We start from the raw sequence: 12,468 nt of genomic DNA, 5'->3' as shown, positions 1-12,468 counted from the left end.
TTCATATCCTTTGCCCACTTTTTGATGGGGTTGTTTGTTTTTTTCTTGTAAATTTGTTTGAGTTCTTTGTAGGTTCTGGATATTAGCCCTTTGTCAGATGAGTAGATTGCAAAAATTTTCTCCCATTCTGTAGGTTGCCTGTTCACTCTGATGGTAGTTTCTTTTGCTGTGCAGAAGCTCTTTAGTTTAATGAGATCCCATTTGTCAATTTTGGCTTTTGCTGCCGTTGCTTTTGGTGTTTTAGACATGAAGTCTTTGCCCATGCCTATGTCCTGAATGGTACTACCTAGATTTTCCTCTAGGATTTTTATGGTATTAGGTCTAACATTTAAGTCTCTAATCCATCTTGAATTAATTTTCGTATAAGGAGTAAGGAAAGGATCCAGTTTCAGCTTTCTACTTATGGCTAGCCAATTTTCCCAGCACCATTTATTAAATAGGGAATCCTTTCCCCATTTCTTGTTTCTCTCAGGTTTGTCAAAGATCAGATGGCTGTAGATGTGTGGTATTATTTCTGAGGACTCTGTTCTGTTCCATTGGTCTATATCTCTGTTTTGGTACCAGTACCATGCTGTTTTGGTTACTGTAGCCTTGTAGTATAGTTTGAAGTCAGGTAGCGTGATGCCTCCAGCTTTGTTCTTTTGACTTAGGATTGTCTTGGAGATGCGGGCTCTTTTTTGGTTCCATATGAACTTTAAAGCAGTTTTTTCCAGTTCTGTGAAGAAACTCATTGGTAGCTTGATGGGGATGGCATTGAATCTATAAATTACCTTGGGCAGTATGGCCATTTTCACGATATTGATTCTTCCTATCCATGAGCATGGTATGTTCTTCCATTTGTTTGTGTCCTCTTTTATTTCACTGAGCAGTGGTTTGTAGTTCTCCTTGAAGAGGTCCTTTACATCCCTTGTAAGTTGGATTCCTAGGTATTTGATTCTCTTTGAAGCAATTGTGAATGGAAGTTCATTCATGATTTGGCTCTCTGTTTGTCTGTTACTAGTGTATAAGAATGCTTGTGATTTTTGCACATTAATTTTGTATCCTTTGAAACCAATGAGAACAAAGATACAACATACCAGAATCTCTGGGACACATTTAAAGCAGTGTGTAGAGGGAAATTTATAGCACTAAATGCCCACAAGAGAAAGCAGGAAAGATCTAAAATTGACACTCTAACATCGCAATTAAAAGAACTAGAGAAGCAAGAGCAAACACATTCGAAAGCTAGCAGAAGGCTAGAAATAACTAAGATCAGAGCAGAACTGAAGGAGATAGAGACACAAAAAACCCTCCAAAAAATCAATGAATCCAGGAGTTGGTTTTTTGAAAAGATCAACAAAATTGACAGACCACTAGCAAGACTAATAAAGAAGAAAAGAGAGAAGAATCAAATCGACGCAATTAAAAATGAAAAAGGGGATATCACCACCGACCCCACAGAAATACAAACTACCATCAGAGAATACTATAAACACCTCTACGCAAATAAACTGGAAAATCTAGAAGAAATGGATAATTTCCTGGACACTTACACTCTTCCAAGACTAAACCAGGAAGAAGTTGAATCCCTGAATAGACCAATAGCAGGCTCTGAAATCGAGGCAACAATTAATAGCCTACCAACCAAAAAAAGTCCAGGACCAGATGGATTCACAGCTGAATTCTACCAGAGGTACAAGGAGGAGTTGGTACCATTCCTTCTGAAACTATTCCAATCAATAGAAAAAGAGGGAATCCTCCCTAACTCATTTTATGAGGCCAACATCATCCTGATACCAAAGCCTGGCAGAGATACAACAAAAAAAGAGAATTTTAGACCAATATCCCTGATGAACATCGATGCAAAAATCCTCAATAAAATACTGGCAAACCGGATTCAGCAACACATCAAAAAGCTTATCCACCATGATCAAGTGGGCTTCATCCCTGGGATGCAAGGCTGGTTCAACATTCGCAAATCAATAAACATAATCCAGCATATAAACAGAACCAAAGACAAGAACCACATGATTATCTCAATAGATGCAGAAAAGGCTTTTGATAAAATTCAACAGCCCTTCATGCTAAAAACGCTCAATAAATTCGGTATTGATGGAACGTACCTCAAAATCATAAGAGCTATTTATGACAAACCCACAGCCAATATCATACTGAATGGGCAAAAACTGGAAAAATTCTCTTTGAAAACTGGCACAAGACAGGGATGCCCTCTCTCACCACTCCTATTCAACATAGTGTTGGAAGTTCTGGCTAGGGCAATCAGGCAAGAGAAAGAAATCAAGGGTATTCAGTTAGGAAAAGAAGAAGTCAAATTGTCCCTCTTTGCAGATGACATGATTGTATATTTAGAAAACCCCATTGTCTCAGCCCAAAATCTCCTTAAGCTGATAAGCAACTTCAGCAAGATCAATTCTTTCTTTGTCCCTTTCAGATATAAATCTTCTCCCAGCCTCTTGCCTGTTTTACAACCCGGGAATGTCTTTCAAGGACCTGGGAGCCACCCCTTTGAAATGGAAGCATTAAGAAAGATACAGCCCCTATTTCCCAGTCTCTGGGGAGGTAGGAACCTAACTTCTTTAAGCACCAATAAGCAAACACAGATGGCCTCATCTCACTGACACTGTTAGCCAGTTGTAAGGAAATAAATACTTATTAAGTTATTCGTAGCTAAACCACTTTTAAAATCGAAGTGTTAGGTCTATCTTTCAGCTTAGACGTGCGGTAAAAAGTTACTGAGACAGCTAGAGCACCATGAGCAAACAGTTCGGGAACTTGATCAAATAGCTCTGATCAAATTATTGATCCCTTTTAGGATTCAGAATGAAACATACCAAGAGACCAAGGCTTTAAATGCCTCATTTTAAAAAAAATCTACCAAAAAATCCCAGCTTTAAAAAAAACTACAAAACTCGCCAAGAATATATTCATAATAGGGTTTCTGCCGTCTCCTTTATTTTTATTTTTATTTCTTTGAGACAGAGTATCGCTCTGTTGCCCAGGCTGTAGTGCAGTGGGGCCTTCTCGGCTCATTGCAAGCTCCGCCTCCTGGGTTCACGCCATTCTCCTGCCTCAGCCTCCAGCGCCTGCCACTATGCCCAGCTAATTTTTTGTATTTTTTAGTAGAGACAGGGTTTCACCATGTTAGCCAGGATGGTCTTGATCTCCTGACCTCGTGATCCGCCCACCTCGGCCTCCCAAAGTGCTGGGATTACAGGTTTGCCATCTCCTTTATTAAAACAAAGGATGGAAACTTCATGTTTTGCTTACAGAATTTTTTCCAATTTTTAACTAAAAACAATATTGTGTATTTTTCCTGGTTACAAAAAAGAGATGTCCACTGTACAGAAATTAAACAATCCAGGAAAAAATAAAAAAGAAATGTCACTGGCATCTCACTGCGTATGAACGACCACTACAAACTTACAGATCTGTGTGTATGTCCATAAATATAATCATAAGGAAATGCTACTTTACAATCTGCTTTTTAAGAAACCAAAAATTAATAATGACCATCTCTTCATATCCATTAAGTTTATACATATTTAGCATTTTTATAGATTCACAGGAATTCATTCAAAAATGTATCATGATTTTAAGATTTCAAATCAATGACAATGTGTAAAAACAGGGAGACTTTAAAATATTAAAACAATAACAATTCTAGTTGGTAATCAAACCAGAAATGACATTATTCAGAAAAGGCTTTTATTTCCCCCTATGGAGTATATTTATGTCTTTTTTTTTTTTTTAACTCTTAAGTTCAGGGGTAACTTATGTGCAGGTTTGTTACCAGGTAAACTTGTGTCATGAGGGTTTGTTGTACAGATTATTTCATTACCCAGATATAAAGCTTAGTACCCATCAGTTATTTTTCCTGATCCTCTCCCTTCCCTCCTTCCACCCTCCAACTTCCAACAGGTCCCAGTATGTGTTGTTCCCTTCTTTGGGTCTATGTGTTCTCATCATTGAGCTCCCACTTATAAGTAAGAACACGTTGTATTCATTGCATTAGTATGCACAATGGCAGACACGGAATCAACCTAAATGCCCATCAATGATAAACCAGATAAAGAAAATGTGGTACACAGACACCATGGAATACTATGCAGTCATAAAAACAGAATGAGATCACATCTTTTGCAGGAACATAGATGGAGCTGGAGTCCACTATCCTTAGCAAACTAATGCAGGAACAGAAAACCAAAGGCTATTCTGTAGCAAACCTCAAATCATGTTTTAAAAGGAGTTCAATATAAGTGGCTTTGCCTAAAATCCAAAAGAATGACTCTTAAATGGCTGTGATACATATGCTATTTCTACTTGATCTGCTTCAAAAAGACCAACCTAGTCCATTTTTCTTGATTCTTGTTAGACCAGATTTTTCATAATTTTAATTCAAATGTGAAAGATTAAATTGTGACTTTTATTTAAAGTCACTATACTATCGTAATGTTTACTACCGGTAATCTATGGCAATTTATGTTCTATAGTATTCATTCTCACCAAATGTTCTAAACTGTTGTATTTTATACTTTCCTCCTCCCTATTCATTACAATACAAGATAAGACAATTATTAACCCATTTTCTCTAGCCACTAAAGCTTTTCCTCGGACACTGCCATCATTTCCATTGCTTGTGAACTTGAACAAATGCTTACATCAACATACCCAAACCTAAAGTGATAGTAAGATTTTGATTTCTCCTGATTCCCTGTCCATTACAATATAAATTTCAAAAGCTTTCATACAATGTAAAGATTTGCTGGAATTAATACTGAAGTAAGCTCTATACAACATTATCATATTTAGGGAAATAAACCTAAGTGCCAGTGAGTGCTAGGATAATGGTGACCACCACCATTCAAATGTTACATTCTTTCTCAAAACTTTGATATTGACAAGAACCAAGCTCCTCATGTCCCTAGTGCTCGCCTCCAAAAGGGCCATGCCTGCAGTATTAGAGGAGGCAGAATAACACCATGATCTTCAAATCAACTGGAATAAACCCCGTATGTCAGCATAAGGAACAAAGGGCAGGCTTGGGGACTCCATGGAGAAGAGGGGAGGGAAGGTAGGCAGGTAGAAACTCCACCAGAAATGAGGAGGAAAACAACGGGCCTGTGGAGGATGGTGCCGTGGAGGCTGGAGGCCAGAGCCCGAGCGCTGGGTAACAGAAGTGGACTGGAAGGACAGGTGATGGAGGTACAGAGGCTGGAGGCAAGGAAGCCAGGAGTTGGGTACTGGGCTTGCTAAGGTCACAAGGTGTACATTGTCACTCAACAGCCTGTTAGTTCCTGTCAGGGGTCTCTCTGCAGCCCAGGTGTGCTTTGATACCAAATGATATACTTAACAATTTCCTTTAATAAGTGTTTTACGCCCAAGCAACTTCGTAAGAATTTTTGTCTTAGTAGCCATCACTCCTGCCCCAGTCCCACTCACATTTCGGCCCCAGATGTGGGGACCTGGACAGCAGCTGCCTTTTCAGTTCTGTACTCACCCCTCAGCCGTCCGTCTCCGAAGTCTCTGGACTAAGGGCCACCCTGCTGCATGTCCACAGAGGACAAGGGGAGGGCTTCTAAGTGTGTGTGTGTGTGTGTGTGTGTGTAGGGAGTGACTCTGTGTAAGGAAGATGTGAACATAAGACATGTGGGAATGACTCATAAGTGTAGAAGTGTAAAACAATGGTGTGAGTGTGTGAGTGTGCATGAGTAAAGATTAATACGTGAGTTGTATAAACGTGTGTAAGGATGGTGTGTGAATGTGTAAGGAGCTTTGGACTATGTGAATGAGCATATGAGTGTCCACGTGAGAGAAACGGTGTGCAAAGGTCATATTGGTGCATGTGTATAGAGAGTGTGTGTGAATAGCCATGTGGTATAAACGTGAACACATGTGTGCATTTGTATTTACACCTTTATGTTTAGGTTTGAGCCAACTTAAAGTCAATTATAGTTTTTTAAAAACCTGCCTGGTTTTAAGTTCCTGTCAGATTGTTAATGTTTTTAACGTTACTGCCTGTTTGTTTGTTTGTTTGTTTTTGTTTCTGGAGACGGAGTTTCACTCTTGTTGCTGAGGCTGGAGTGCAATGGCAAAATCTTGGCTCACTGCAACCTTCGTCTCCTGGGTTCAGGCGATTCTCCTGCCTCAGCCTCCCAAGGAGCTGGGATTATAGGCGTGCACCACCACACTCGACTTTGTTATTTTCTTTTATTTTTTTGTATTATTAGTAGAGACGGGGTTTCGCCATGTTAGCCAGGCTGGTCTTGAACTCCTGACCTCAGGTGATTCACCCGTCTTGGCCTCCCAAAGTGCTGGGATTACAGGTGTGAGCCACCATGTCTGGCTGGCTGTTACTGCCTGTTTTTAATTACAGTTTATTGAACCATCAAATGATACATTTATTATGCATGGATTAAATATTAACCACCCCAAACGTTAACATGCACCCAGAGGTGCTGCATGGCATGGCAGGCAAACATTTCAGGGAGACTTCCCTGGATCCACGGTGCTTGGGCTAGAGGCTGGGCTCTGCCTTTTCTTAGCCATGTCATTTTAGCCAACTTATTCTCTCTGTGCATCTGTTTCCATATTTATAGGAAACAAACACTATTAAGAACAGGTTCTAAGAGATTTTGTGAGGCTTGATTTAAATGCTCATTCATGTTAAGTGCTTAGCCTAAGGCCTGGTACACAGACCTTTTTCTAAAAGGCTCCATTTAATTCTTGGGATGCCATCCATCTTGGGATGCCATGTCAGTAAGTATAGCATATAAGACCAAACTAAATATATATCTTCTTCTGAGTGTAAGACAACAGGTTTAGAGATACACCTGGAAATTTAAAAAGTATGCAAATGTTACTTTGATTTTTGCTATATTTTTAAGATTGTTAGGGTTACTGTTAGCCTAAAGTGTCTTTTAAAAAGAAAATGTATAGTCAAGGTCTACCCATAATTTACTATTTCTGAAAAGCATTTTTAAGGTATAGCACTAAAGTGATATATCCTCCAAATGTGCTGATGGTCCTCTATTTTACAGAAAGTATGTACCTTCAGAAAGCAGGCAACCGGGAGTCCTTGTGTGAATTGGCAGCTCCAAAACATGTCCACATAGGGCAAAGGGTAGATATACTTGTACCAAATGAATGTTCTGCAATCCAAGATAATCAACATGCACTACCACCCACAGTGTGCATGACTGAGCCGCTCCCTGCCAGTTTCCCCGATGGCTGCTCCTCATCAGGGGTTGGGGAGTCCCTGCCTCTGTGAGCAAGCCTTATATTGAGAAGCCAGGCCCGGAAAGCCTCTCTGTGTGCCCTCCCCCAAATCAGGTTTTAGGTTCCAGAGCTGTTAAGGTTGTAACTATGGACAAGTTTGCAACAAATGGACCCAGAAGTCATTCAATCCCCAAATCAAGCCAGTTGAGGTTTAATGTCTAAATTCTCTCTTTTCATATCATCTTTCATTATAGAAAGAATTGTTTTAAATAAATAAATGCAAATTGTTTTAAATAAACAAATGAGTATTTGTGGGGAGGAAATTATGTCCTTCTACTCCTATTGCTGAATATGGTGATTATTACTGTTTTCTGGACATCATGAAGTATCTATCAGTGTTCAAAACAGGATTGACAAATATTACTGAGTGGTCTGCTGGATACAAATAGAAGAGTCTTTTTGTTGACAAAACGTCTCATAAAAGTAAAAAGTTACTTTTGATGCTCCTAATTTATGTATTTATTCAAAATACATATTGAACATTACTACAGGGTAGAGGCTAATTTGGTCACACTGTTTTAAAAATTATTTAATCTGTAATGGTTATGACATTCCATTAAACTCAATAATTAAAATTAACAGCCTTGATATTAAAGCATGACTGGCAAGATGACTTAGCTATAGTTGCTCATGCCTAACCACAGGTTTCAATTATTATTATTAATTATTATTTTTGGCTGGGCGCAGTGGCTCACACCTGTAATTCCAGCACTCTGGGAGGCTGAAGTGGGCATACAGCCTGAGCTCATGTGTTTGAGACCATCCTGGGCAACATGGCAAAACCCTGTCTCTACCAAAAAATACAGAAATTAGCTAGGCCTGGTGGTGTGTGCCTATAGTCCCAGCGACTCAGAAGGCTGAGATAGGAGGATGGCTTGAGCTAAGGAGGTGGAGGTTGCAGGAAGCTAAGATCGCACCACTGCCCTCTAGCCTGGGCAACAGAGCCAGATCTTGCCTCAAAAAATTTTATTTATTTATTTATTTATTTATTTATTTAAGACAGAGTCTTGCTCTGTCACCGAGGCTGGAGTGCAATGGCATGAACTCGGCTCACTGCAACCTCCGCCTCCCTGGTCCAAGTGATTCTCCTGCCTCAGTCTCCCGAGTAGCTGGGATTACAGGCAACTGCCACCACACCCAGCTAATTTTTGTATTTTTAGTAGAGATGGGGTTCCACCAGGTTGGCCAGGCTGGTCTCGAACTCCTGATCTCAGGTGATGCACCTGCCTTGGCCTCCCAAAGTGCTGGGATTACAGGCATGAGCCACCGCGCCCAGCCAAAAATATATATTATTTTTAAGGTTATTTGTCCTCCACAATTAACTCTCAAGTCCTGCCTTGTCACGTCCTGTACTGATGCTCTTGTTGAAACTCTTTGATCATCCTTATACCTTGATCAATACCACAATCCCAAGCTTCTCTAGAGAAGTTTGTTTTCATTTTCCCTGCAGAGAAGATGGTAATGGGTTGTTAAAGAGGAACATTAGGTGAAGTGCAACCAGTTGAATTCCCCTGCCTTGGAAAATATTCCGCCGTCGGTAGCAAATGCCAGTTTGATAACTAACCACATAGTCTCAAATATATTGGCACCTGATGATCAATTTTACTGTGCAAGTGCCTTAATATATTGTTTAATGACATATTTTTTAACACATCTATACTTCTCTAAAATTACAGCAGCATCAACAGTATCTTTCGAGAACTGGTAGCATGTATACATATGTAGCCATACATAACATGGCCAAGTCTTCTAAAATCTGTCATTTAAAACATGACATTTAAACAAAGTGTGCATTTTTTCTTATTTGTAATGTAAATATACTCCATTTTCTGTGGAACAGATAAGAATGGGGAAGAGGAGAGAATAATTGTTCATCTTATACATAAATTTTAATCCGATGCCAAAGTTTGAAAGGAGGTCGAAATGAAGTGAGACTGCCCTTACCTGTCTGAGATGCCACACGAGTCTATCTGAAGGTCACTGAAGTTCCCAAGGGACCCCTGCTGAACTGAAATCAGATCTACCACTCTGCCACCGATAGAAATGAGCCTCATACATCCCTGAAATCCACCAAGTGGACTTTTACATTTGGATCCAAAGCTTTTGTCAGGACAACCTGATAAAAACAAAACAAAACCAGTACACATCATAAAGAATCAGAATTCAGTATCATGGACAACTTCATTTAAAAAATAAAAGAAAGAGGCATATGATTTTTTCTGTATTAAAGGAGGCAATAATGACTGCAGTCATTATTAGTTTGATCTAAATTACAAACTGAAATTCATACAAAGAATTTTTTATTTACATAGCATTCCCAGGAAGTCACTAGTATTATAATAATGTGCAAGGATATTAGCTTGATCTGGATTTGAAAAATATAAACATTAGCTCCAGAATCCTAAACATGCCAGCCAGCAATATTAAACTGTATATAACTTACCGATGGGAATTTAGTCTTTTGAATTGCACAATTAAGAACATAAAAGATGAAAGCATATACTATGTATAAGAAAAGATACATTAATAATGGTGAAATGTCTTTGTATTTATAAAGCTAACTATTTGGAAAATGGGTTCTCTTGGCTTGGAATAAAATTACCAACTGTTTATCTAATTAATTATTGCATTTTCCTATATATAAAGGAACCATATACACAAGGATTTTAGTAAGTCTTGATGGTTTATTATCAAAAATATTTCACAGTTTGATTTTATTCTTTGCCTCATAAAAGAATGTTTCATTTACATTGATTTTTTCTAACATTTATATAAGGGTTGTTTATAATTATTTAAATAATAAATATAATATTAACCATTATTGTCTGTGGTCTAATGGCATTCTAAATGTTTCTCTATCCAAGTGGAATAATAAGTTTATGGAGTATGAATACATGTATTACATTTTTTCAATTTTTGATTTGTATGGATACATGGTAGGTGTATATACGGGTACATGAGATGTTTTGAAACAGGCATGCAATGTGAAATAGTTACATCATGGAGAATGGGGTATTCATCCTCTCAAGCATTTATCCTTTGTTTTATAAACAATTCAATTAAACTATTTTATTATTTTTAAATGCACATTTATTAACGACTATAGTTACCCTATTGTGCTATCAAATAGTAGGTCTTATTGATTCTTTCTAATGGTATTTTGTACCCATTAACAATCCCCTACTTCTCCCCAAACTCCACTACCCTACCCAGCCTCTTGCAACAACATGGATGGAACTGGAGGTCATTATGTTAAGTGAAATAAGCAAGGCACAGAAAGACAAACATTATGTGTTCTCACTTATTTGTGGGACCCAAAAATCAAAACAAATGAACCCATGGACATAGAGACTAGATGGGTGGTTATTTTTTAATTAATTTTTATTTGCCATGATAATCATCAAACACTATCACAATTTCAAAGAATAAGAAGTGAGTCAGCAACTTCTTCATTCCTGTACAAACCACACTAGTTTTCTACTTGTGAATTTCTACTATAATTAAATTGTTTGACTGATAATATTTTTCCTTAATGCTTTGTTTTCTTGACAAAATACATTTACATGGCAAGTAAAGGACAACATTCAAATTTAAAACTATTATCAGACACTGAAACATCTTATTTTAACCTAATGAAGACTTTGAAGTTTCAAATTCAATGTATCAAGATAAATTCATCAAAGCTTTTTGAGTGTTAATTTATTGTACATGGCACTACACACATTTCCAGTGCTTAAATTTCTCCTGTAGTATAAGATATGGTTACCATAATCTCAGTATGTATTCTGAAAGACTTATTAGCCAATTAAGAATGTTAGGGTAACAACTGAAAGGATAATAGTTCAATAATATTTTGAGGCAACTATAATATGCCAGGAATACAAACAACTCTGCTAATCTTCTTTTCTCCAGGTGGCGTTTCCTGACACATCTCAAACTAATTCAGAATAAAATAAATTGTGCAATATGCCTGCAGGGAACAAAGCTAAGCAAACCCAGAGTCACAAGGAAAGATCATGGAATTTTACAGAAAGCATACTATCCTATCATGAGGCAATTCATATTCCTAGCTACAATGTTCAGTAAGCAAGAGATTCTACGAACAAAGAGGGGTTCAACCCAGGTTAGCCTCATTAGTCTATGATAAGAGGCAGCAACAAGTTAATATAATGCAATACCAGAGAGAAGTTCAGCACTGAGCCCAATTTGAGATGAAAGTCCTAAAATAGGAAGATTTCTGAAGAATACTTAATGCTGAATTAATGGATGGATCCATTACTGGAGGCAGTCAGCATGTTAAGCACCTCTGAGGATAACAGATAAATTATCGCTATATGTCACTGCAGCAGAAGTGAGATGTCAGGTTAGACTTCACAGTGCTGTAGTCAGTTCATTGGATGGAGAATGTTTGCTTTACACAAGGGAGGGGGATGTGAGAATTTTGCACACAGTATCCCCAGCTTGTGCTGCATGGCGTGTTAGGCATTGCAAAAGATTCCATGGGGGAATTTAGAGAAATGAGACACTCAGTCATTCTGAATTTAGAGAATCTAAGTTTAAAATGTGTAATTTATAAATGATAAAAGCTGAGCAGAATGTACCACCACAATGCAGTCTGACTTTGTGAAAAGCACCTGTTTGAGGGTGGAAGAAAAAGTCCAGAGTAAAAAGTGATGGCTGGATAATAGAAGTCTGGTGTGGCATATATAGAGTGCTGCTAGTCCAGGAGCAGCCCACTCTCCCAATATGACAGCCACTGTCAAGACTGGTAAAGGTGGAACTATAACCCAGGCTGTTGGAACAGCCCAGATAAAATAACTGGTAACTTGCGGTTAAATTGAGAGAGAAGGAGAACTGATGAGACGTGTCTCACAACACAGAATAACTTTTTACTTGAACATGAACTGAGTGAAGAATTATCTGAAAAACACTTTCCACCTAGATAACACAGATCCTAGTGATAGAGAGCAGCCTCATCTACATAGAACTTTGCAGGGTGAATGACTGTCACAGTTCACCCGAGAACTGGGGAGGGAGGTTGTTTCCAGGATGAAGGACTTTCAGCTAAAGTTGGCAAGAGTTGATCACCCCACTGCCTGTACCACCCAGGTCCCTGTGCCAGTCTTGCATTTTAGGGACCCTACTTTAGCCCTCCTCCAGTCATGCTCTTGCCTATGGTACCAAAAGGCCTCA

At 38.5% G+C, this 12,468-nt stretch overlaps 1 protein-coding gene across 1 annotated transcript in view; it reads right to left on the bottom strand.

Annotated features, from left to right (window-relative positions):
- Positions 1-12,468, bottom strand: part of CNTNAP4 (contactin associated protein like 4) — a 292,160-nt gene that overhangs the window by 90,723 nt on the left and 188,969 nt on the right. Inside the window, exons 10-11 of the mRNA XM_025369727.1 lie at positions 9,220-9,391; positions 7,049-7,148 (exon numbers count right to left, since the gene is read on the bottom strand). Of these exons, the coding sequence (XP_025225512.1) occupies positions 7,049-7,148; positions 9,220-9,391 (272 nt within the window). The remainder of the gene's footprint in view (positions 1-7,048; positions 7,149-9,219; positions 9,392-12,468) is intronic.

Source organism: Theropithecus gelada, chromosome 20, assembly GCF_003255815.1.
Source record: "Theropithecus gelada isolate Dixy chromosome 20, Tgel_1.0, whole genome shotgun sequence".
Taxonomy (NCBI): domain Eukaryota; kingdom Metazoa; phylum Chordata; class Mammalia; order Primates; family Cercopithecidae; genus Theropithecus; species Theropithecus gelada.
The sequence above is the reverse complement of the archived record's forward strand: the minus strand, read 5'-3'. Positions and strand labels throughout refer to the sequence as shown.